The sequence below is a fragment of the Podarcis raffonei genome, chromosome 1 (assembly GCF_027172205.1).
Source record: "Podarcis raffonei isolate rPodRaf1 chromosome 1, rPodRaf1.pri, whole genome shotgun sequence".
NCBI classification, from domain to species: Eukaryota; Metazoa; Chordata; class Lepidosauria; order Squamata; family Lacertidae; genus Podarcis; species Podarcis raffonei.
In genome coordinates, this window is record NC_070602.1 from 134,421,844 (window position 1) to 134,448,190 (window position 26,347).

At 43.2% G+C, this 26,347-nt stretch overlaps 1 protein-coding gene and 2 long non-coding RNA genes across 3 annotated transcripts in view; 2 read left to right on the top strand and 1 right to left on the bottom strand.

Moving 5' to 3' along the window:
* The window catches only part of LOC128400844 (uncharacterized), an 88,612-nt gene extending 76,381 nt beyond the window's left edge, over positions 1-12,231 (top strand). Inside the window, exon 4 of the long non-coding RNA XR_008327390.1 lies at positions 12,066-12,231. This is a non-coding gene — a long non-coding RNA (uncharacterized LOC128400844). The remainder of the gene's footprint in view (positions 1-12,065) is intronic.
* KMO (kynurenine 3-monooxygenase) lies at positions 1,773-25,601 on the bottom strand. The gene is made up of 16 exons (XM_053363437.1): positions 25,503-25,601; positions 24,962-25,052; positions 22,998-23,067; positions 19,662-19,759; positions 16,284-16,373; positions 15,547-15,595; positions 14,857-14,944; positions 13,131-13,296; positions 12,702-12,773; positions 10,988-11,109; positions 9,755-9,902; positions 8,223-8,280; positions 3,692-3,774; positions 3,507-3,608; positions 3,338-3,397; positions 1,773-2,242 (listed from the first exon to the last, which is right to left on the bottom strand). Exons 2-16 carry the CDS (start codon positions 25,013-25,015, stop codon positions 2,078-2,080), a joined length of 1,425 nt encoding a protein of 474 aa, XP_053219412.1. The 5' UTR covers positions 25,016-25,052; positions 25,503-25,601; the 3' UTR covers positions 1,773-2,077.
* Positions 7,352-12,056, top strand: LOC128400849 (uncharacterized). The gene is made up of 3 exons (XR_008327391.1): positions 7,352-7,652; positions 10,913-11,156; positions 11,816-12,056. It is a non-coding gene; the product is annotated as an uncharacterized LOC128400849 (long non-coding RNA).
* Positions 25,602-26,347: the final 746 nt, after the last annotated feature.

The following is a 26,347-nucleotide window of genomic DNA, read 5'->3' on the forward strand; positions in this document are numbered from 1 at the left end:
TTGTAGAAACGCGTCATCTGAAAGAAGCTTTCCCTCCTGTGTGACAGAAAAGGGCTCATGCCTCTTAAGACATAACTTTCCAGCTACAGTTTTTATATGTGCTTCTATAATGCACATATAAAATAATGATAATAATGATGAAATCTTCTACCTAATTGAGAAGATTAACCTGTTAAGTTAAACATTGTAGTGCTACATATTATGGAAGCACACGAAACAATAAGCATGCTCTACGCTATTGAATATTAGGTTGATGGGGTCCCCTGTTGTTCACATTCAGTGCTTCTAGAATGTAAAACCTTCACACACACACACACACACACACACACACCGGCCCTTTTCTGTCTTACCAAATGGTATTAGCAGGCGGGGAGAACTGTCATCTTCTTTTAGCTCTGGGTTTCTGGGCAGATAAATCTCATGACAGTCTGCTCAGTGTACAGTAATAAGGTAGGATGATGAATCCACACCTTCCTAATTCTGTACAAGAACATCAGCGCAAAAGAGACCTCAGTCAAATTGAAACATCTCAGAGAAACAGACAGGTGATATACAGTGGTACCTCGGGTTCAGAACTTAATTCATTCCAGATGTCCGTTCTTAACCTGAAACTGTTCTTAACCTGAAGCACCACTTTAGCTAATGGGGCCTCCTGCTGCCACGCCGCCGGAGCACAATTTCTGTTCTCATCCTGAAGCAAAGTTCTTAACCCGAGGTACTATTTCTGGGTTAGTGGAGTCTGTAACCTGAAGCGTATGTAACCCGAGGTAGCACTGTACTCATGTGAAGAAATACGGCACTCGGAACCTAAAGCCTTGTGTATTGAAGTGAATAAGCTCCCAAGTTGTCAGGTGCAAGAAGAATATTGCTTGAGAGCACATAACTGCAAGTGTATAAACCTCTATTGTGTTCCTATGATTTGCAAGTAATAAATCTCAAAACACCATTCCTGAAATGACGTGACGTGTTCTTGGAGTGTCATTGTGTCCACTGTTAACATTCTCTGCAGTATCTATTGGACTAAACTTAAGAGGGAAAGGATTGTATCATGGGTCATAACTTTATTTCTTTTAAGTAGAGAATGGGTAGAACCTGCATCTGTTTCAGAGTGATAATAAGAAAATTGAATTGTGACATGTTCCATATACGTAGACATTCTCCATTGCTGCAGGCAAGCCTCAAGTTTGAAATTATATATATATTTATTAGTTTCTATGTGACAAAAAAGCACCACACAAAACGTGAATTTTATATGCCAAGTTTATTGCTGATTCTGTTTCTCGTCGACATTGTAGTTCAATAGTTCACTTAAGAAACTGGAAAACTGGTTGACACTTTTTAAAAATTGGATACAGATCTATTGCAAGTTTAGTGAAGCTCATAACTTTTCTAAAACTCACAAAATGCAGTTAATTTATGTTGTGACGTGGGGTTTGTGATTTCAGCTCTCTTGACATAATATGCTGGAGACAGTTCTGTAGTAACACTTCTTTATTAAAGCAAACAAGACTGAGAACTGAGGAGGGGAGAGCTACATTTATAGGGATAGGGAACTAGCTAGAAGGGATACATTTTGGAGGGAACAATATCAGGCAATCACAGTCCTGCCTTTTGGAGGAAACCAATAAGACAGAGGATCCAAATACAGCAGCTTAAATGAACCAATAGTAGCTGTACCCTCTGGAACCAAAAGGCAGTTACTTTACCCTAATGCAAATACAGACAATAATAATACAGATATAAAATCCTTTGACTCAATACACAACAATTTATACATGTCCTCTTGTGTGTAAAAGTTGATGCTGGTATTTGGGGAAGTATGGAAGAACAGCTTACAGGCCCTCAGGCTCTTGAGGGACACATATCATTTCTTTAGGAAGATGACAGCAGGGCACTCAAGTCTATGGCAAGTGTCTTGTTGAGTTCCATGTGGATGGCCTTCTAACACTTGGATCCAGCACCATGTAGCACAGTTAGTCCTTTGGGAATACTTTGACATTCTGACTTTCCAAGCAGAGGTGAAATTAAAACACTGAATAAATCTCTCTCTCTCTCTCTCTCTCTCTTGCTTTTAACACTATTGGGTAGCCAGTGGTACATTTCCAAATTTTCTGAGGCTGAATGTCCATTTCCACAGGTTCTCTGCACATGCGTCAATTTGTAGCTTAATACCATTTCTGAGCAGATAGATGCCACTTACTGCTGTCACAGCCACAGTGAGAAAGAGGCCTCTATTAATTACCTTTTAAGAAGAAATCCAATTTGAGTCAGAAAATGTTGCAGGAGGAAATAGTTTGCAATATTTTTACTAGTCTATAGTTAAATCTTTTGGACTATTCCGCTGACTACATAAGATGCCATTCAAAATAAATTTTAGAATCTTTAAAGGATCACAATAAAATATATTTATAATATTTGTATACAAAAGACAATGCACAAGTTGCTTTAAGCTATGCATAACATATCACTCCATATTTAATTTAATAAATCATATATTAAAAACCATTCTAAAATCACAATGGGCTCCAGACATAATCATACTCAGAGAAAACCCATTGAAATCAATGGTATTTATGAATAAATTGGATTCAACCCATTATTTTAAATGTACACTGCCATTTGTTAAAAAGATACTAATATCTGAGCATAAAACCCATATAAACAGAGCTTGATAAAGCCAAATAAAACACAGGTTCCTTTTTTCTTTTTTTGGAGCAACATTCTGTCTCTTCTGTTTGTTCTCTTCCTTTCTTTCTTAACTCCATTAGGAGTGCATTTGGTTGTATTTTATTCCAAACTCTTATCTGCCTCGTCACTTGGTTTATGCTATGTGTGTGTATAAGTTTGACAGACAAAAGCAAGTTATTTTGGTCTCTGGGGAGAGAGAGGTAAACTGCTCTCTCTGCTTCTTCTGGTATACATGTACCTTGGATCCCAGGAAAGCCCTGTCATCCACAGTTAGAGGGAACCAAATGGGGTGTGGTAGCAGACTATGGTGGCAGACTAGTGTGGTGGCAAACTATGGCGGGAAGACAGGCAGTCATCAAAGAAAGGGAGTAAAAGGTGTTTAATCTCCCCTTTCCATTATAGGATCTACTCTGAGTAGGACTTTGTTGGCTATATCCATGGGCGTAGCCGGGGGGGCAAGGGGGCAGCTGCCCCCCAACCAAGTAAAACAATAGAAATAACTAATTGACCGATCATGTTGGTTCTGCCCCTCCTAAGCAAGTCCTGTCCTCCCCCCCCCAATACAAAAATCCTGGCTACACCCATGGCTATATCACCCATAATACAATATGCTCCCAGTCCAAACAAATTCATCTAAGATGCCACTGACCTTATTCTGCCATTTCCATCTTTGCACAGCTTCATGGTATCGAATTCTGGAGAATGTGACCTGCATCAGATTACGAAATCACACAGATCATCACTGAAAGTGGAGGGGGTCGCAGCCGGGAATGAAGAAAACAAGGGAAACCCTGCAATATAGCTATTGCTGGTCTTACCATGGTGTACAGAGGGATGATAGTGGAGGGGAAGAGGGCGTGAAGAAGGTTGTCAATGTGCTTTCGGAAAATGAACCACTTTGAATTGACATGCTCCCGCATCTGAAACAACCAAGAGAAACATCTGGAAACATCTCTCATCGTTCAGCTGCCACCCACTCTCTATTTAACTGTATTTAACTTACCTCTATATAATTATACATAGCTAAATCTGAAATTGCATGATCATCAGGTACTCTCAGCTTTGAGAACTCTGGGAGACAAATACCTGTGGAAGAAACAAGGTCATTTCACTCATTACACTGAAGGTAAGCCTTGGTTTGTCACAGAGCTTGGTTTGTCAGTCAGCAAAGCAGGTGCAGTTACTGATGGCTTCAATTTAGACTGCAAATAATTATTATTTATAGATAGACAATGGAATGGGCTATGTCCTCATCACGTGACCCTAGGCAGGAGCAAATAATTGTGTGAAGCAGGTTCGACTCCTCAGTTTTCTGGATTCGCCAAGCAGCATACACTGAAGGAGTCACTGAAATAAAAAGGTCTGCCTAGTTCCTCTCTCCATGGCTCAAAAATCTAAAGAAAGAAATGTGCTAGATATCTGAAAGGCAAGGAAATTATGATCAATAGACTATATCTTCACTAACTGCGCATCGGCAATGAATGTTGTGGGTGATGGCCCACTGGTGAGGTAAAATAAACCACTGTAAGGTTCAGGCGTGATGTTTCGCCCAGGAGGTAATTTGGGAGGCAGACATGCAGAGATCTAGAATAACTGCCAACTGTTTAGCCGACATCATCTTGGAGGCAATCAGGAAAGAGGCTGCAGCTTTGATTTTGGCTATTCTCTCCAGAGATAGAAAAACATTCCCTTCTTGAAAATGTTGGTCAGCCAGGGGAATCAAAGCTACTGTTGGTGCACTGGATGGGGCAGGACATGAAGGTATGTGTCTTTGAGATCTACACTCAAAATGAAAACTCCGGTAGGACACTCAATCTGTGAGGACACTCAGATTGAGTTCAGAGATTCCATTTTGAATCTTTGTATGCCACATAATGGTTGAAGCGTAAATCGAGAATAGGACACCATTTTTTCGTGTTTCTTTTGGCACAACCAAAAATACGGATTAGAAGCCGCGAAAGCGCTGATCTGAGGGAACAGGCGTTATGGCTCCTACGGTGTAGCTGGGTTCCCACGAGGCAAGACATAGCGATAACAGCAAGAACCTCTATTGAACTACATAACTGGGAAACAGGGGCTTATATACATTCCTGAAAGCCTGGGCCACTCCCACTCCCAACGTGACTGGCTGTCTAAACTTCCAAGCTACGAATCATGACTCAGAGTTCAAGGGCCAATGGCAGAGGCCCAAATCCTGAAATGTTCTGTGATTGGACATCATGTATCAAATCAGAACACAGGAGCTCAGAATCCTTAGTCCAGACTCAAGCTCAGGCAAACACAGACCACTGAAAACAACAGCTCCCACAGACAGAAGATGGCAAACACAAGTCTAAACAGCTTGTAAACGTACTTTGTTTCTTGGCAAGGGTGAGGGAATGAACGTGAGGGGGTAATGGAAATTAATTTTATGAAATAACCTTGTGAAATAATTCCTAAAACCCAGCAATCAGATACTGACATCTGCCAGGCAGGAAGGAAAGAAGTCAGACTCCAACCCCGCCCCCCCGGGTGTGGACCCATCCTTGGGTTCGCTGTTTTGTGGCTTTGGCACTGGAAGAAGTTGAGGCATTGAAACAATACTTTTCTCTTATCTTTGATTCTATAAAGACATCTTTCAACACCCCTTCTCTGAAAGCTGACCAAAAGGTTCAGTGGAAAGGTTTACTTTAGAGGCAGCCTCAGCGTTCCAGGACTTTAGTCACAGGAAGCGTCTAGCAGCTACCTGGGATGCCATTGCTCTAGCTGCAAACTGCATGGGCTCCATGGAGACATCTGCCATAAAAGCTTAAAGGAGTTTGGTAAGAATCTGGTGCTGTCGAGCTGGATCTTGAGGAGATTGCAATAAATCCTCAAGCCACACAATACATGTTCAAGCACATGAGGATGCTACCCAGGCACTCTCATAGAGAGGACCACTGCATCATGGCCTTACGGAAGGCAAATTTAATTCTCCTATCAGTAGTGTCCCAAAGTTGAGCATTTCCTTAAGAAGGAGTCTTAATATATGCCATGAATTCCAGATCCAAGACATACAATTTTTTAGCTAAGATTTAACTATTGCCTTAAGCAATAGGTGGCTAGGGTACAGCTATTAGTTAACACATCACTCTCTGGTTCAGTGGTTGATTTGTCAGGTTGAGCAGTTAATTCTAAGGCATGCATTATCTCACGTTCCAGGATGGGGGCGCTGGCCTCCTGAAACAGCCTCATAGATGAATCTTCATCTTGCAAAGATCCTTCACTCCAGTTATCATCCAGCTCCCCTTCCTGGAAAAGGGTTGGGGAGGAAACCAAGGGAATAGCCACATTCTCATCATCACCTATGGATGTGAATGGGGGGGTGGTGGTTCCTTTATATCCAAATGAACCTGATCCCTCTGGGTTGAGAAAGGGGCAGCCTTCTTAGGTTTAACAAATTTCTTCATTCTGCAATTGTAAGTGTGAAGCAATTATAGCTTCTTTAAATTGTTCAATAAGCGGGGCTGGAAAAGTCTGAGGGACAGAGGCAGAGGCAACCCGATTGGTGGGAGGGGAGGTCTGAACCTCATGTCCCATCAGAAGAACATAAAAGTCAGGTTCAGATTCAGATGTGTCAACCTGAGGATGACCAGTAGGTGGCAGCGCATCCTTGGCTTTCAAATGGGTGGAATCATTTGAAACAGCTGACTGCTCTGTCTCTGAAACTTTAGACTGAAGAAGAAGAATGGAAGAAAGACGCTTCCTGGTGTGGACAGGAGGAGCAGATTTGGTGCATGTGCGTGAGGCAGTGGAAGACAGGAGTGCCTGGCATGATCTGGTCCATGGGGTCACAAAGTCGGACACGACTAAACGACTTAAACAACAGGCCCTTTAGAAGGCTTCAGCTGCTTCAGCTTTGTTTCGTCTTCTTAAGAGGTGGCTCAGCCACAGCCTGGGTTGGCTCCATAATAGTCAGAGAAACACAAGACAAAGAGACAGACACCCTACACAGCCACAGCCCTGGACTGCAAAATATAAGCTCTCAACTCTGTTTGCCACAGGATGCTGAATCTCCTTTTGCCACACCGTGGACCAGGAGAAAATAGGCCAAGTCCAACTGCCTCAGATACACACAAGTGCCCGTCAAGAGGTTAAATTAAGGTTACCAGATGTCCCCGTTTCCCAGGGACAGTCCCCGGATTTACAAATCAGTCCCCATACAAAATCCATTGAAGTTGAAAAGTATCCCTGGATTTATTGAAAAAAATCTGGTAACCTTAGGTTAAATTATAAATGTAGAGGCTCCACTCCGTTTGCCCCTGTTGCGTGCCAAAGCAACACAGAAAGCAAGAGAAACAAACTGCCAGAAGAGAAAACAAATCCCTTAAATCCACAAACTAAATAGGAAAAAAGGACAGAAAGAAACCCTGGAGAACAAACTAGTAGCGTTTGCAAAAAGCCGCCAAAACACTGCAGGAATAAAGAGAATATTCCTCATCTGTGCAATCAGTAAAGCTGAGAAACAAATGAAGCTGCCTCATGCCTGAGAGAGAGGCTGGAAAAGAGGGGAAGAAAGAATGAAACATTCACAGGAAAATTGCAGAATGGCAGCCATCACCTCAAAGCAGGGCAAAGATAATCATGATGATCAGAAGAAAGCAGGAATGGGGTTTGAGGAGAGGTTTTGTTTTGTTTTTTGGTTTGTTAAAGTCAGGGATCTAGAGAAGAAACAATATAGACTTATCTGACAAAAAAGGAAAGCCAGGAGGAATGACTGTTGTGCCAGGCAAGAGGAAAAAACTGAGGAGTCGCGGCTGCTTCACACAACTCTTTGTGGCTGCTTAGCATCACAAGGACATAGCCATCCCATTGGCTCCAGCATCCCACAAAGTAAATCAAAGAGTTACCCTCTTTATTTCCCCAGAATGCTTTTGGGTGCTATGTTGACTCAGACTCAGAGGCATTCTTAGAAAATGGCTATGGAGCACCTGATAAACTTGGAGGTAGGTAAGGACTGTGGGAGCAATGGGAGATGTGAAAGTGGATGAAGCAAGGGGCACAGCAGGGGAGGAGGGGACAGGATGGTCCTGGAAGAGGAAGGGTGTGCAGGTGGTAAGGGGGAAAGGCAGATAACTTGCCCAAGAAGCTAATAACTGTTAACTCTGATATCCTTCTGAGGAGTCCAACTGCTAAAGGGTTTGGGGACACCATCTTATGGCGCCTCCACTCCTACCCAGCTGGGTATTCTCTGCTGTGCCTCATTTCCTAAAGGAAACACAGATCCTGGTAACAAAGGGCACCCGGAACTCCCTGGACTCTCGCCCTGCTGTGAAGATTGGGGTTCCATGTAGCAATATTGGGGGCAGCTTTGAATCCTAGCAAGAGGAGGCACCTGCTTGGTGGAGGTTTTCTGTAACCAACTTCCTCGGTTTCAGCAGGCCAGCAGAGCAACGGAGGATGTGAAGAGGGAGCGTTTGAGAAGAGGGCTAACAAGCTGGAATGACTCTTACAGCAGCAGTTTTCATTCAGGCTCATGAGGAATATGGTCTTTCGTGACAGAAACATATACTCACATATATCATTTTGGAACTGGTTCATTAACTCATCAAAGACCAGACAGTCTTCAAATCCCTGAAGGAGGAGTACAAGGGGAAAAACCAGATTAGGATAGGACCTGTGGGCTGGATCAGATGCTTTGCATTCAGAAGGTCCCAGAGTCAAACCCCAGCATCTCCGGAAAACCTGGAAAGCAGCTGCCAGACAGCATATTTCATCTCATGTTCATTTCACTTTTAATTTGTATACCATCTTTCTATATTGCTATACATAAAGCTGTATATATGTACACCCCCCCCCAAAATCATGCATCTTATAACAATCCCAATCCAATGCAAATGTTATAACAAAAAATACAACTTTAAAATAAACAGCTTATATGAAATAAAGTAATAGCCAATAATGCATTTAGGATATTACACAACAAAATTAAGATTCAAAGTATCAATATATAATAATTAAACAGAAATTCACTCAGCAATTACAACAAATCATGACTAGACTATAATCAACAAAAATAACAGCAGCGTCACAATATATAAAATATCACAATTCATAAAAAAACATGGGAAAAATCAAACCGAGCAACGAAGTCACAAACCTTATAAAATTACAAAATGCACTAACATAACCAATCATCCAGTCCAGATCCAGTATGTAATCCACAAGACTCTTCTTGCTGTGGACAACCGGACTGCTTGGGCCACCCACAGGGCCAAAGGAAGACCTCAGGGAGCTACCCTGGGAGCACATGTCAAACACATAAACAGCTCTGAGATTTTCAAAAGACATCTGAAGGGAAGTTTTTAGCGTGTGATGTTGTGTTGTGTTTTTACTATTTTTTTGTTGGGAACCGCACCAGAAAGATTCCTCTAATAGAAGGCTCACTAAAGTCTGGCCCTTTTCACATGGAAGAATGGGATGCAACAACCTGACCTGCTAGTTTGGTATGCTTGGGACATTTTGTCTTCAGTTTTTGCTTTACTTTTTTAAATTGTGGAAGAAGTAGCCTGAAGTGCCACATACCACAAGCTGCGTTTCAGTTCTAAAAGCCCATAAACTCTACACGGCAATTTTTATATCTTTTTAAATAAAAAAGAAAAGGATTTTTAATTCCCCAAGTAATGTAATTATCTCGGGACGCGGGTGGCGCTGTTGGTAAAAGCCTCAGCCCCTAGGGCTTGCTGATCGAAAGGTCGGCGGTTCGAATCCCCGCGGCGGGGTGCGCTCCCGTCGTTCGGTCCCAGCGCCTGCCAACCTAGCAGTTCGAAAGCACCCCTGGGTGCAAGTAGATAAATAGGGACCGCTTACTAGCGGGAAGGTAAACGGCGTTTCCGTGTGCTGCGCTGGCTCACCAGATGCAGCTTTGTCACGCTGGCCACGTGACACGGAAGTGTCTCCGGACAGCGCTGGCCCCCAGCCTCTAGAGTGAGATGGGCGCACAACCCCAGAGTCTGGCAAGACTGGCCCGTACGGGCAGGGGTACCTTTACCTTTAATGTAATTATGGAGAGGGACAAAGGAATGGCGGAGCTGATGCTCTGACTCACAGCGTTCATGCCTTGTCCGTAGAAGGGCACGACCGCATGGGCCGCATCTCCCATCAGCACACAGCAAGTGCCAAGGTGGAACGAGGAGCACTTCACAGAGACCATGGCCTGGGCTGGCAACAAAAAGTAATCTCGCATCAGTTCCTGCCTGAAATTGAAATAGCAGAGCATGTATCAAATGCTAAATATGGCCATGTTATAAACCTAAGATATAGAAGGAGATGGGACACTAGTACATTTTCTACGCGAAAGATTTTCTGCAGGCAAAAGCGTGGCTGAGGCTTCCTATGGGTTTCTGTGCCACTGTAAACCATTCCTTCTGTCGATTTTTTGTAGCCATGAAAGAATCACTGATTAAAGCTTAATCCAGATATGGGAATGGGAATTTAATCAGAGTCGCCAGGATTTTATAACTTGGGGTTGCAGGGAAGCGATGGGCAAGTTCCTCCAGGCTTGTTTTGTAGCTGGTCTAGTCTTTTGAGGCTCTCTTGGTAAACATCCAGAGTAAGTTTTATTTATTTATTGAACACATTTATATGCCATATTTTATCAATTTCAAGGCTGTTTACAAAAAGATTGTTGCATGGGGATGATTTGCTCTGCCCTGGAAACTCCTCAGCTCCTGTCGACTTTTCCCTCACTATCAGCTTAAAAACTGCTCTGCCACCTTTTTGATATGAAGCACCAGCAGTCTGATTCCATCCTGCCTTAAGTGGAGCCCGTCCCTTTTGCACAGGCCTGGCTTGTTCCAAAACTCTCCTGCACAGCACCACTCTTTCACACACACATGGAGACCACACAGCTGTCTGTCTAGCTGGTGTAGAACTGGTAGCATTTCAGAGAAATCCACTATGAAGGTCCTGACTTTCAGCATCCTAAATAACAAAATATTTCTTTGAATTATGCTAATATATGATAATTTCTGTTCATAATTTTAGTAATCGTAAAGTCCATTTATAAATACTGTGATGATTTGCAAATTCCTGAAAATGAAAGATATTCCTTTTGCATCCTGTTTCAAAAGGCAAGATAAAGGAGACAGATTCATTAATAACTGTTAATGCTGATTCACTAGATATGAAAGCACTTTGTTTTGCCTGGTTCACCTCCAGATCCATTGTGCCATTCCTCTCCATTTTTATCTCTCCCATTAATTAGAGCGAGCCACCTGCAAGACTCCATTCACTCTGAGATCTCATGTGTCCATTCATTGGCTGTAAGTGGCAAACTTACTTTCCTATCAGAGGAATTGTGTCCGGAAAGTACATTTTGAAGAAATCCAGCACTTGGTCTCCTGTTATGAGCTTTTCAAAATCGTCAAAAGGCATGAAGAGAGTGCATGTGAATGACTTATCCTATGAATTAAAAAGGATGTTAGAACTTGAAAGAAGAGATATCACTGGTTAGTTTTAAAGTTGAAAGTAATTTTCTGAAATATCAACAACAAAAAAATCCACTGATTCATTTATGTAAAAAGTATTTTTGGAAACAAAGTTTTCAAGTGCTGTGGTAAACATACTATCTGCATTTTAGTATATACAGTATACATTTCTGTCTAAAATACAGATGTACATTACACAGCTTATTCCAGGTCTTATATCGTTTTTAACACACATTGCAACCTTCTAATAGCCTGGGACCCCAGTTGTGGTTGAACAACAACTCTCTTCATCCCATAATAACAACATAATTACAATAAAATAAAATGAAGTTTAAATGGACAGAAGAGCAGTGTTTGAGGGGGGAAATAAAATATGTCCAAAAAATGTTGTGTCTAAATTCTTCAAAAGTTACCTGTGATAAATATTCCCCCCACAAAAAACAAAAACAAAAAAACCCATTTGAGCACAGCAGGGTGTCTTCAGTCTTCATCTGGATGTCCAAAATAAAACTGCTATCTTGGTTTTCTAACTAACCTGGGTCCAAGCACCCTTAAGTTCAGGTAACTGAGGGGAGAATGTTACAGCAATGAGGAACAACATGAAGAAGAAAGCACAAAGGTAAGAAAAGGAGAGAGATTTTGTTTTTTAAAAATATTGATACTTGTTATATCTATTCCAGACATACCCTGGAAAGTGGTGGGATGTCTCAGCCTTCCCTGAAATTAACCTCTGATTTGAAACCACAACAGGAGCATTCCTCTTCAAGGATGGAGAAACATTGCAACATTATGTTACAGGTCCTACTGGCTGCAATTACTTTTAGATGGATGTGGGATTTGTGTTCATTAGGTTCAGCCTGTTGGCCTCTCAAGAGACAATGAAGTGGGCCTCTGGAAGTGAAGACAAACTGTTGTTTTAGCAGCACTCAGTGGCGTAGCGTGGGTTGTCAGCACCCGGGGCAAGGCAAGTAATTTGCGCCCCCTAACCCGTGGATTTGCGCCCCCTAACCCGTGGATTTGCGCCCCCTAACCCTAACCCCCAGATGTTGCGCCCGGTGCGGCCGGCCCCCCCTGCACCCCCCACGCTACGCCACTGGCAGCACTGAAGTGTTCTGCCTGGGGTGCAACACTGGGCAGTGTGTGTCAAGGTCCTAGGCTGCCCAGACGACAAGGTCCCCCTCTTGGCCTCACTGATGGGGCCCAAAAGAAAGCAGAGCAATACATTAGGCGCCCGCTGGGCTGCAGGAGTTGCCAGAAGGAAGCATACAAGGCACCGTCTGACAGTCAGTGACTCCACTCTGGAATTGTGTAGGGTTTACTCCTTAGCCTTTTCTTCTCCCAAAGATATCCCACAAGACAGCATGTAAGATATTTGTTAGTTCTGACAGTAGATAGAAAATATTGTCTCTGTCTCAGCTAGGTACATTAGGTCACTAATGTTTGTACTTTGTTTGGTTTTCTAGTTTCCAGAAATCCTAATCTAAATCTAAACGATCCTGGAATTACATCAACATTTCAAATTATGTGTTACTACTAAAAAGACAGTTTTAGTACTGTTTCTCCTACCAGGTTTGGCAGTGCAATCATCATGAATGTATTCCTGGGCCAGATGTGGAGATAATTTGGTTCCATTGCAAACTGGAAGGAGACCAAGAGAGGGGCAGAAATATGTTTGTCAATGTTTATGCAGCTGTCAACTTGGAAAGCAAGGTCTACAGTGAGACTCTGCTACCACTACAGTTGTACCTTGGTTCTAGAACACAATCTGTTCCAGAAGTCCATTCGACTTCTGAAAACGTTCGAAAACCAAGGCGCGGCTTCGGATTGGCTGCAGGAGCTTCCTGCACTCAATTGGAAGCTGCGGAACCCGCACCAGATGTTCAGCTTCCAAAAAACATCTGCAAACCAGAACACTCACTTTTGGGTTTGCGGCGTTCAGGGGCCAAAACATGTGAGTACCAAGGCGTTTGAGAACCAAGGTACGACTGTACTTACATTTCCATCCCTTGGGGGTATTTTCAGTTCCATGTATCCATGAGGAATATATACTTGGCTGTAGTCAAAACGTGCTTGTCTCATGAACTGCTTCCTAACTGTAGAAAAGGCTCCATCACAGCCTACAATTAGGTCACAAGTGACTTCTCTTGACATCTGGTCGGATCTAGAAAGGAGAACAGCAGCAGCAGCAGCAGAAGAGGATTTGTACTTCCTTGCACTAACTGATAATCAAACCTATTGTGCATGTTTCATTTGATATTACAGTATTTTCAGTGGTGGCCAAACCTGACATCTGTTTGCTTGGACCTCTCTTTGTAGCATGACATTTTAAGACCTTAAGGGTTTGCTTTTCTTTCTTTCTTTCTTTCTTTCTTTCTTTCTTTCTTTCTTTCTTTATTAAGTCTGGACTTTATAAAACATATCACACACAAAATCCACACTGAGTTTTGCTAAAATGGATTTGAGAAAACTGGGAGAGAGAAGGTTAACTTTCTTTCCAAGTTGTGGGTCGGAAATAACCCTGAATATTCCAAAAACAGCAGTTGACCCCTGAAATAGTATGAAAAATGCAAGTATACGTAAAACAGATTATGCCATTTATGCTGTTTAGTCCATTCTTCCATTTATTCAAGCAGCTGTAATCTTTTCAAAACATCCTCTCAGACCTGTGCATACTGATTTCAGAAATTTTAACACAAAAAGCCGCTCTTGTTAGGCTTGTTCATACAGATACTGTACAAGCTGTCTCTGCATACATACAAGTGTTAGTGTGAAAGAGTATACACTAGTTGATTTGTAAAGTTAAACAGTTGTGCAGACAAGTACACAGACTGTCCACTTGATAATGTTACATTTGTAAAACTGTCCTGAGCGTACAGTTAAGTCATTTGTGTACATGGACATACAGATTATACACTTGTTGAATGTAACATGTAAACAATCCTATTGAATGTTTGGGCACAAAAATCAAAATTTTGCCCTTTATTTTTAAGAAATTATTTATTGAGGAGGAACTGACATCCTCTGATTATGAAGATATGTCATTGCCCAGTATAAGCTACTATGTTATTAGCTCAATGAAAGAGGCAGCTATTATTATATTAGTGATAAAAAAAAATCGTCAAAGAAAATTACTATCATGCTCTTAGACTACAAAACGAAACACATTTACTAGGGTTTAAGCCCCATTGAACACAGTGAGGCCAGGAGAGGAGAAAGAGGGCTGCAGGGGGTGCGGACTACCCCGGGTGTCACCACTGAGGGGGGTGACTAAATGCTATGCGGCACTCACTGCGGGGCCTGCAGTGTGCCCGAGCCACACATCTCTCCTGGGAGAGACACAATGGCTAGGGCCCGCGCAGGCTCTGCGCTGCCCAAATGTTCTGCCACTGCCTCCCCCCCGGAGGCCCCGTGGTGTGCCCCACCCTTGCCCTGCCCCTATGGGCAGCTCGCCCTGCCCCTGGGTGTACCACCCCAGGCTCCCAAGTGGCTTCCTCCACCGCTGAGTGAGGCGCACTTTCAAATAAAGATGCAAAGGATTACATTGTTGATTTATTTAGGTGCCATGTCCTATTGAAAGATCTAATGACTCCTGGAGCAATTGCACCTGGTGGGCCTCTCCCCAGACCAGCCCACCAGACCAAGAGGGATGGACAGAGTCAACTCGCCCTTTGGGTTCTGATTAATTATCAGCATGTTCAGGAAGGATGGAGATAATGATTACCCTGAAAAGGTCAGTGTTCCCAGTTCCACATTGCAGTGAAGCAGTTTGTGTCCAAAGTATAATTTAGTATTGGGATATTTCTCAGCAGCTGTAGAAAGACACAGTATTAAATATATTGTACTGAACACAAATATGACCCAAACTGGGAGCTGCATAATGAAATTATGTTTCCCCTAATGAATGGCTGAACAGCTATTTGCAAGGTAAAGTTTATGCAACATACAGTTACGGATTTGCAGGGGGCAAGGATCCCCAAAAATTATTGGGCACCAGGTTATCCCCAGAATTTCTGAAATTAGTAAATGTGAGGGGGACTCCAGCCGGGCGCTGCAGGCTTGCGGATAGCTGCCCGAAGTGCGCTGCGCTGCGCTTCCTGGGTTTCGGGCTGCAGGCTGCTGTCCGCAAGCCTTTGGAGCCCGCGGGAGTTCCCGTGGGCTCCGCAAGCTTGCGGATGTCTTCCTGAAGCCTGGAGAGCGAGAGGGGTCGGTGCGCACTGACCCCTCTCGCTCTCCAGGCTTCAGCAAAAGCCAGCATTCGCCCCATAGGACGCACACACATTTCCCCTTCATTTTTGGAGGGGGGAAAGTGCGTCCTATAGGGCGAAAAATACGGTAATTACAGTCTCCATCATCTGAGTCTTTAAGAGGTAAAAAATGACTGAAAATGGGGGCAGGCAGGAATCATACTTACCAGTTAGCAGATCTTTGTTTAAATTTGCTCTATCTACAGAGAGAATGTACTGCATGGTGGGGGGACATAAGACACAGAATATGTTTGAATGTCTTGTAACATATATGAATGGTCACAATTAAATCAAGAATCCCCTTTCCCTAAATTTCCATGCATCACAAACCTAAGATACAGGGGTCCTGTGATTTATCACTACCCCAATCTGGGTCTCCACTGCTCTCCTGAATGGAAGTGTGCTGGGACTGATCAGTCAAGTAGCTGTTGTTTTTACAGTGATTGGCATGCAATAGAAACCCCAACATGATCTCCCACCATTATCAGCAGAAGCCACGCTCTTGCTGTGCCACCGGGAAAGTAGCCCAAGTGGCTTGTCATGACATCCAGATCCTGACTTCTGGTTTGTTTTCCCAAAACAAATCACAATCAGGAATCCAAGAACAAACCTTGAATATCGCTCATGGTTTGTTTCGAGAGAAATAAGCTATAAGCCTGGGTTTGGGCATCATGAGGATAAAGGTGTGCTGGCCTGTTTTCCAGAGTTGTTTTGCAGGTGACTCAGTTTTCAATGAGAAGGATTCTGAAGGGAGAGGAATGTAGGAAGATGCCCAGTGCACCCCCTCATGTGTGCTTGCAGTATAAAAACTCTCTCAAGGGAATAGTGGGAATTGGGTATTATATACAAAAAGACACCACTAAAGACTAAAAACTATTTTATAAAGGGATATTTAAAATAATACCTGGCTCTTTGTCCCATATGGAATTGAATATTGTTTGCCTGAGAGCGTGTGAATTCTCCTTGCTCTCATAGGTATGCCTTTAGACACAATCTGAAATCAAAAAAGAGAAGCATTTGCATCCTAAGAGATAGGGCATTTTTAAAAGTAGCAAGCAGCAGGCTGGAGTTCCCAAAGGTTCTAAATCTTTCCTTTTTTTTTTTTATTAAATATTTATTGGCATTTTCAAGAAACACACAACAAACAAAAACAAAAAATAAACAAAACAAAAAAAAACACAAAAATACATAATATTCAAAACTAAACAACAACAAAAAAAAATAGAAAAAACACATAAAGTTTCTGATACTTATTATTCTTAACCTTATTTCTCAGACCTCCTCACACCTCCCCTTCTTGTATTCCAATTTAAATTGTCAGTTCAGCAAGTCCTTAACTTATTTCTTTACCTTAACTTAAACATTTGTTCTAACATACTATTGTTTTACTTTACTTCTTTTTTCCATTTCCTCAAATTATTTTTAACAGCCTTATTTTCAATTAATTTAAAAAGAAAAAACCAATTTAACCTTATTAAAATCACACATCAATACTTATACCTCATTAATTATTCTTAAGCCTTTTTCCTAAAGTCGACCAAAATTTCCCTTCCACGATTTACCCAATTTCCTTACCACTAACAAAATATAAAAAGCAAATTATCCTTATGTACCCTTTGGATTCCCAACCTCCACCCACCCTTTTCCCGGTTCCAGTCCCCAACCAATATCCATCAGTCTTTATGTTATTTATTTAGCCTGGAGATCTCACGTCCGAGGCCCTTATATCTCTCTCAGTTCCTTTCTGCCGGTCTCTTTGATAGTCCTTGATGTTAAGCCCCAAGTCTCGGAGGGGCTCCGGCCCAACAGAATCCATGTTGCTTCCAGCCAGTCCTCCATACTTAAAAGCAAAGCCTATGGGGTGCTCCAACTCTTGTTTCAAATTTCTTTCAGATCCAGATGTCCCCAAAGCTCCAGCTTTCACCCTCAACAAATTTGTAATCCTCAGGTCTTCAGATCTCCTCCAAAGGGGATCTCTCCACTTTCCAGACTCCCATTCAGACCAGGCTTTCCACATCCAATTTTTATTGTCCTTTTTTATCATCATGTCAGGCCTCATATTGTAACTCTCCTTTGACTCCTGCAAATCTCCTGCTCCTCCTTCATTTTCTTCAAAAACAACATATTGCTCCATCGTATCTACACTTTCAGTTTCATTTATTTGTTCAGTTGAATAGGCTTCCTGTTTCAAGTCCTTATCAGGCTCAAAACTGTTGTTTACTGTCCAGTGTAGTAGTGATACCTCTGTAGACAAAGCATTGTATTCATCTTGCAAGTTTCCCAAGAGAACGAGTGCTCTGTCCAATTCTGCTTGGATTTTACATACTCCAGCCATTTTTGTGATGTAGTGTCCCTATTACCCCTCTAGGGGGATTTTAGTTCCTTAATGTTCCTTTCAGCTCAAAACCAAAAGTCCAGTTATTTTGTATCAGCCCTCCTTATTTTCAACAAAGTTATACCAAATAAACCAGCAAAAACAGCAGAAACAATGTTCTCTTTTTCCAGCTGACAACTAGCTGACTAACAGCTCACTTGACAGCTGTCAAAATCTTCAATGCAACAGGCTTTCTCATAGGACGTTCCCGGGTCTCGGGGGGGGGGGTGAAATTTCAGCTCCCAAAATTCTTTTTATCCTCCAGTAAATCTTCTTATAGTGTCAAAACCGTGAAGTCAGGATCTTTCATTAAAAAACAAGAAACAGATTCTCTCGACCTTAGCTGCCCAGTCCTTTGCTTTAAATTGTTTACAAAGAGGGGGGGGTGGACTTCCTTTTTAGCCCCTTCCCGCTCGTTCCAAATCCCAAATTAAAAATTTTTTAAGGTTCCAATCTCCGTATTACTCACGGGTTTATGTTTTAGAGTCCAATCGGTCTTGGAAGAAGTTGGCGCTCTCTGTCAATGGCTTGCGGCTTCACTCCGTAGGCGAGGGAGTACTCTCAGCACCACGCCTCACCCTGCCTCCGTTCCGAAGCCTTTAAAAAGGCTCCGTTGCGGATTGGGGGGGCGCAAATGGTGCCCGCCGAGTCTCTGTGTTCACAGGCATCCGCGCCTGTGATTTTAAGGGTCTCCGCTTCGCCGCAGCGGCCAGACCCAGACGCTACGGAGCCGATTCCCTCCGGAGCTCGGAGGGAATCCGCCATTAAACAATGGCGCCAACCCGGAAGTCACCAAAGGTTCTAAATCTTTGCAGCTTTTGTTGTATTTTAAGTTGTGTAAAATTACTTTAATTTTTAAATCATTACTTATATGGTTTTTAAAAGCACTGATTTTAAACCATTCCTTATATTTATTGGTTGACTCTGAACTCCAGAGGTTGGTACCCCTTGGCTCACAGGCCATATGTGGCCCACCAAGAGGTTTTTTGGGGGGTTTTGGAAGGGGGCAAGACCCCTCACCCAAAAATTCTTCCCCCCCCCTCTCTCTCTCTCACACACACACACACGCACAATATTATAATACATAATACATTGACTGTTTCCATAGGCTCCTGATGTCGTTCAGGTGCCAAAAGGTTTTTGTGACTTCCAAAATGTGTCCCGTCCCCCGTCCCCCGCTGGTCTCTCCACAGCCACTTCTGTTGCACTTTGGCCCTTGGAGAGTTGAGCATGGGTCAACGCAGCCCTTGGCCCACAAAAGCTTAGTCACAGTGGGGGGGGGGATTGGTTTCTCAAGTGTACGCAAAACACATCTCTCCTTTGCTTAAATAGTTGCAGTGCACTATTTGTTTATCTATTTCCAGGCATAATTAATAGGGCTGGTAGTTACCTATAAAGCAGTAAATAACAGGGGCCCCAGCTATTCTCTCTCTCTCTCTCTATATATATATATATTCCTCAACTATACTCTCTATGTCCCTGGAGATACCAGGGAGTTAACCTGGGTCTTTCGGCAGGCAAAGGATGCATTTTATCACTGGGAAATGGCTCTGTCCACTTAACCTGTATGACTGAAACTGGAAGGAATCCCGTAAGTAACTTTCTGTCTGGCATTGAAAACAACTGTATTAAAAACCTGTCCCAGACTGCAGTCTTTCCTTGGAAGGAGGGAGATCAATTTTTTTAAAAATATGTATTGCTCAACAACTAAAAAAACAACAACAATGTTGGTGTCTTCCTATGAAAAGCTCAACAATTCAGCAGTCTTCCTAAAAAAAACTTTCAGGGTGTCCTGGTTTTAAGCTCTTTTTAAAACCCTTGGTTCCTTCAAACTACCCAGCAGTCCAATACTGGAAAACCCAACACAAAGGCATTACATTTTGTTTCATCCTTTAATTGTACGGTCACCTGGTTTTCCAGCCCAACAGCCTTGAGAGCTTGCCGTCCCCTGTGAGACAAGGCCAAATTAATGCTCCTGCCACGAGCAGCATTGGAACCACGGATATCTGAAATGAAACGAGGTGGCACTTTTGTCATGTGTGTGACACTGTTGCAATGGATGACCACATTAATTTAGGAAAACCTTCTACAGCCACTGCTGTTAGGTCTATTATAGTACACACTCACTTTCCTTAGGCAATGTCAGGGACCGTGCTGAGCAGGGCTGCACTGGGGAGGAATGGTGGGAGCCTCCCCTCCCCCTCCCCCTGCTCCTGAATCTTCCCAGGAGCAGGAGGACAGTATAGATTTGGAAAAGTGGTTTGCAGAGGGGCATAGCTCAGAAGGCAGAAGCTGGGAAATACTGGATGGGGAACAGCTAGGAGAAGGAGGACTGGGAGAGAGAGAGTTAATAGATTCACTGTCTCTGGAAAGCATTCATCCACTCTCCCCAAGGTCAGGAAGAGCTGATAAAGCGGCAGGACAGAAAGCACAGAGGGTAGGAGCTCAGGTTACAAGACGCAGTAGTGACATGGATGACTAGGGAGGAAGGGGTGGAACTCTTAACTGGGAGCACCGCCATTCCTAGGAAATGGATTCTTTGTTCTCTCACTGTGATCATTAAAGTTTTAACTGGTAAGTTAAATTTCTAATTGGTAAGAAGACTCATTTTCTTTTGTTCTGCTTATCTACTGCCAAGGGGGAAGGAAGCTGATTCCCTGAAGCCTGACGGGCAACCGCAACCTTTTGTGGCTGGCTGGAAAATAAATAAATGGGGAGCTGCTTGGGAAAAATAGGAAAAAAAATCAAAGAATTCCAAAGTAAACTCCAAGAAAGGGACAGGCAAGCAGGAAACAAGAGTTGGTAATCCCATCAGCCACTGCAGTGCCCCTGGGAGAGTGTTTGGGCATGGTGATAGAGTCAGCATTGGGGAGTGTGAATGGGCCTAGCATGAACATGAAGAGCAAGTGAAGGTGATGTGAGAGCGAGGGGAAGGTGGTCTGAAAGCAAGCAGAGGTTCAGTCTGAGTGCATGGCCCCCAACACAAGACAGCTTCTTCCTCAAGGTGGGAAAGCTAAAAAGCAGAATGAGTTCCCACAGTGCAAGAGAAACTGGCTGTGCTGGACTGCTTGAGAGGCGGCATGACTGTCTGCACTGGCACAGGGATATGGCCAGAACGAGTCCAGCATCCGCGCCATCAAGGTGTGCAAAGAAGATCCATGGGGCTGTGGCATCAAGTGCTCCGTTACCTGCCAAGGTGACCCGCCAGGGGTGTGCCAAGGCTTTAGTCAAGACTGAGAAGACATTAAACCTGTGGCTGGAAAACCTGAGTCAGAAACGGGTGCCTGTTGATGGACCTCAGCGACACCAAAAGGCTCTCTCCCTCTGTGCAAACATCAAACCTTCCAGAGGGTGAACAGCCTGGAAAAAGGAATTCAAAGCCAGCACTAGCTGGCTTCACGCTTCAACCTCAGGAACATGCATATTTCCAGGGAGTTACAGAAAGGTAGCCGTGTTGGTCTGCCATAGTCAAAACAATTTTTTTTCCCCTTCCAGTAGCACCTTAAAGACCAACTAAGTTAGTTCTTGGTATGAGCTTTCGTGTGCATGCACACGAAAGCTCATACCAAGAACTAACTTAGTTGGTCTTTAAGGTGCTACTGGAAGGGAAAAAAAAAATTATTTCCAGGGAGGCTGCACTGGCAGACAAGGAGGCGGCGAAAGGATTGACAACAAGGGATATGTGCCCCAGCCAGGTTTTGATGCAGATGAGACAGGACTTTTTCGAGGGGGAGGGGGAAATGCCTGACCAAAACAGAAAACCAAGCCCTTGGCTTCAAAGCAGCTAAGACCCTGTGATTGGTCTGTTCTGTGGCAATGGGGTTGGGCATTTGATAAAGCCCAGGATTTTTGTACAGGTCTGAAATGACCCATGCCCTAAAAGCAGAGTTTGAAACTCCCATTGTTCTAGGCACATTTTGCTACAGGGAATTTCATTAGTGCGAGTAGTTTCTGAGCTCTGGGTGCAGTCCTGTGCCTAAGATTTCAGAGTAAAACTGCAGAGTGGAAGGAAAGGAGGACCTTATTCTGCCTCCCCACTTCCAGCTACTCTCTGAAGACTGGGGAAGAGACCCTCTTAAGAATATTAGGGGTGTGGGCAGGGGAAAGACTAGACCATGTGAAAAATGAACATAATATCTTAGCTGCAGTTCATTCATTTTCAGCTTTGTATTCTTGTTATTGAAAAAGTATGCCTAGACATTCCGTTGTTGCCCCCATAACTTAGGTTTAAGGTGCCCTTAGCTTTCATATCTCAGTTTCTAACACTGCCTAAAAGGCAAGAATAAGAACCTCCTGTCTGTGTTTTGGCAATCTAGAGAAAAGGCCTGGGTGGTGGCAGTACCCTTTCTGGACGGATTTCCGTTGGATGAGATTTGCCAGGTCTTAGCCTTTAAGGAATAGCCCACCCATGAGGCAAGGTAAGGCGACCACCTCAGGCAGCAGGATCCACAGGGGCAGCAGATCCTGATGTAGCTCTTCATTCCTGACTTGTACCTGGTGAGGAGGAGGGAGCCATTCTGTGGTTCGCCTCAGGTGCCAAAATGTATTGTGCGGCCCTAGTCTTATACAATGACAAAAAACACCCATCTAGAACTATCTAAGGATTTTCTTGTCTCAAGGGAAGGAGAAATGTAGTTTTCAAAAAGTTGTTTCTGCAGCGTGGGTTTTAAATGTAATAAACAGACGACGACAACATAACAGCCAGGGTTGCCATATTTTGAAGAGCAAAAAAGAGGACTTTTGCTAACTTCCGCTTTTAACTATGGATCGCTATGACGACTCTACCCATGAAAAAGAGGCCGTGTCCTGGAAAAAGAGGACATATGTCAACCCTGCTAGATGGGTATTTACTGAAGTGTTTTTGGATTATAATTGTTCTGGATTATTTTTTGGAGGCTCATGCCTACTTACAATATTTGTTGTCTATACACAGAGGTTCCCACTGCAAAAATATGGAATAAAAGGCTAATAGATAATATAGATAATGGATAGGACCATCAGTGGCTCCTTGTCATCATGGCAATGTTCTCTTGTGGCAGGCCTCTAAATATCAGCTGCTGGGAGTTGCAGCTGGGAAGAATGCTTTTGCTCTCGAGTCACGTCTGTTGGCTCTCCATCAGCTGCTGTGAGAACAAGATCCAGCAGGCCTCTTATGCTCACAAGTAAGCAACCTCAACATAAGTCAATGGGATGTGCATGCATTTAATTTCTACTGCATCCCTGCAAATATCAAAATGTACATACCTGGTCTGGTTTCATACATTTCCACTATAAAGCCCCTTTTTGCAAAGAAGCAAGCATTTAAAGAACCCACCTGCAAGAAAAGCATTAGAAGAATTTTAGAATCGAATAGTGTACCACAAACAATGGTACATGGAAAGGGTGTGTTATGTGTTGAATGCAAACATTCTTATATCATCAGATATATTCATCAGATGAATGTAGTCCTGACATTGAGCCACTGCACAGGATTCACTAAACAAAAAGGAAAACCCTTATACACTTCCCAATAGCTCATTGTGAGCCGTGCTGACTTTCTGTTATTCATTGAAGAAGAGAATCAGCATTTGTGCCTATATCCAAAGATCTTTTCTGAAGCGGCCCTTATATTTTGCTGGCATAAAGGTTCTCTTGGCAACACTATAAAGTGAGCGGGTGCTGATGTTGATGTATATAGTGCCTGTAGGCTTTACACTGATGTAATGCTGGATCATCAAGCTCTTGTGCATTGCGCTTCTGTGAACTTGTGCTCTTCAGCCACTGTCCACCTCTCCCCAAAGTCTCCACCTGTGAACGGGGCAGCGTGGGGAGAATTGTGAGGCAGCTTCTGTGTAAACTGAAGGCACATCCTAAAATGCATCAGACACGCCATGGAAGCTGCAAATTGTAGGGAGATACAGGTGTTGATGCAAAACCTCAAGGTTCCTACAAGCAGTTTGAGAAGCACTAATCTAGTCAGCTAGTTCACAGACCCAGTTAAGGGGAGAAGCACTAATCTAGTCAGCTAGTTCACAGACCCAGTTAAGGGGAGAAGCACTAATCTAGTCAGCTAGTTCACAGACCCAGTTAAGGGAAGAAGCACTAATCTAGTCAGCTAGTTCACAGACCCAGTTAAGGGGAGAAGCACTAATCTAGTCAGCTAGTTCACAGACCCAGTTAAGGGGAGAAGCACTAATCTAGTCAGCTAGTTCACAGACCCAGTTAAGGAGAGAAGCACTAATCTAGTCAGCTAGTTCACAGACCCAGTTAAGGGAAGAAGCACTAATCTAGTCAGCTAGTTCACAGACCCAGTTAAGGGAAGAAGCACTAATCTAGTCAGCTAGTTCACAGACCCAGTTAAGGGGAGAAGCACTAATCTAGTCAGCTAGTTCACAGACCCAGTTAAGGGAAGAAGCACTAATCTAGTCAGCTAGTTCACAGACCCAGTTAAGGGAAGAAGCACTAATCTAGTCAGCTAGTTCACAGACCCAGTTAAGGAGAGAAGCACTAATCTAGTCAGCTAGTTCACAGACCCAGTTAAGGGGAGAAGCACTAATCTAGTCAGCTAGTTCACAGACCCAGTTAAGGAGAGAAGCACTAATCTAGTCAGCTAGTTCACAGACCCAGTTAAGGGAAGAAGCACTAATCTAGTCAGCTAGTTCACAGACCCAGTTAAGGGGAGAAGCACTAATCTAGTCAGCTAGTTCACAGACCCAGTTAAGGGGAAGCAAAAAGTGTTAAAGCATGAACTTTGAGAGCAAAAACCCTGAATTTAAGCCCAGGTGCAATTCTTTGCTATCTCAGAAACTGTAGCTTATTTGAGTTTTACAGCTACATGTTTGCTATATGCCCAGAATTAAGACACTGGCTCAGCAAACTACAAGTTAAGTATGAGTTGACATATGTAGCTTGCTTCTCCAAAATTTGGTTTATTTTCCAGCAGCTCTTGTATTGTACCTTTGTATCTTTGTGATTATCTGGAGTTGAACAAGCCATGGTTTAAGGAAGCATGATGAGGGTGCACATAATACTAAGCCACAGCTACAACAAACAAAGTTTTCTGAGCCTGCAAAAACCAAGTCTTCAAATCCTAGTTTACTGGCAGTAAACAACCATAGTTAAGCTGTTGCAGAGAGTTCACACATAGCACTAAGAAATGATTTCTTAAACTATGGCTTAGCATTATGTGTGAACCCACAGTATTAGAGAACAAAATAAAAGTGTCTTACCAAACCTCCTCCAATAATGGCCACTTTTTTCCTCTGCGGAGCTGAAAGATCCATGACTTTTTTCTCCAGGCAGAGTGCATGTATATCTCTCCTGCTCAACAGAAAATGTTTTAAGGGGAGGAGAAGTGGGAGTTCATTCCGGCCCTACAGCATAAATACAATACTTCTGAACATTTGACAGGGAGCAGTCAAGTGGTTCACACAACCTGCTGTTTCTTCCATCCCAAAAACTTCACATTGGTCAGTGTCAATCTAACCAATATTGAATACATTACTGAATATCACATGCTCTGTCAAAATCCTAGAGACCAACTTCTTCTATCCATCCCTGCTGATTAAGGATCTGGAAGCCTCCCGCAGAGTTGGACAAAAGGAAAACACTCTCCTACCTTTGAGACGTGTTTCCCACTGTCTTTCCTGTGTGATCAGTTACTCCCATCCCAGGCCACTAAAAGTAGCATGATGGGGGGGGGGACCCATGGAAAGGAAGCACGTGGGTTTTAAGAAAATTGATTTTAAGCTCCCTAGGGTTGTGGAGTACCTTAGCTCCTCAGGCTGTTACTGCTGCAATGGAGAATGGGCTGCCGCCGTCTGGTCACATTGTCCCACCTGCACTCTGTCCTCAAAGGTGCTGCTGTGCCTGGGTCCAAAGGGCAGGTCAGCAATGGATGATGTAAATGAAGTTGACTCACTTTTCCTGATTGATCTGCTGTGTGTATGTTTTGATGGAGTTCTCTGTCAATGATTCACTTGCTATCCTTGGAACTAATCCATGTCTTATTTGGACTTTTTGGCACTCCTTAGAAGGTCTGGTGGCTGTGTGGTGTTCCCTTGAGTCACTGCTCTCTCACTCTCTCCCTTCCCTGAACTGGATTTTGCCTGTGCTCCACAAATTCAAAAATAAGGGCAAAAAGTGCTTCTAAGAGCTGGTGGGTGTATGATTCTCCTGTATGGAGCTTGCACTCCACCTCCCCCCATAGGAGCCAACTCCTCGGGGCCGAGGTCCCTTCAGGGACCTCCCCATAAAATATTTGAGAGGGCACAAGTTTGCATAAAATTTGCATATACTTTGTGTCCTGCAAATTTGTGTCCTCTTTTACAGACAGTGGGTGGAGAGATCCTGGCAGGGTTCACTACATGCAGGCCAAGCATCCACCTGGCCCTAGTCCACTGGTCTGCTCTCTTTGCCAAGTGATCTCACTTGCCTGGGCATTCGGCTGATTTCCCTGATATACTGTTGTTGTTTTATAGAATATTTGAATATGCTGACATTTGTTATGATATGATATATCTACTGTCACCATTAACATTTGATCTTGAATATGCTGACATTTGTTATGATATGATATATCTACTGTCACCATTAACATTTGATCTTAACTACTT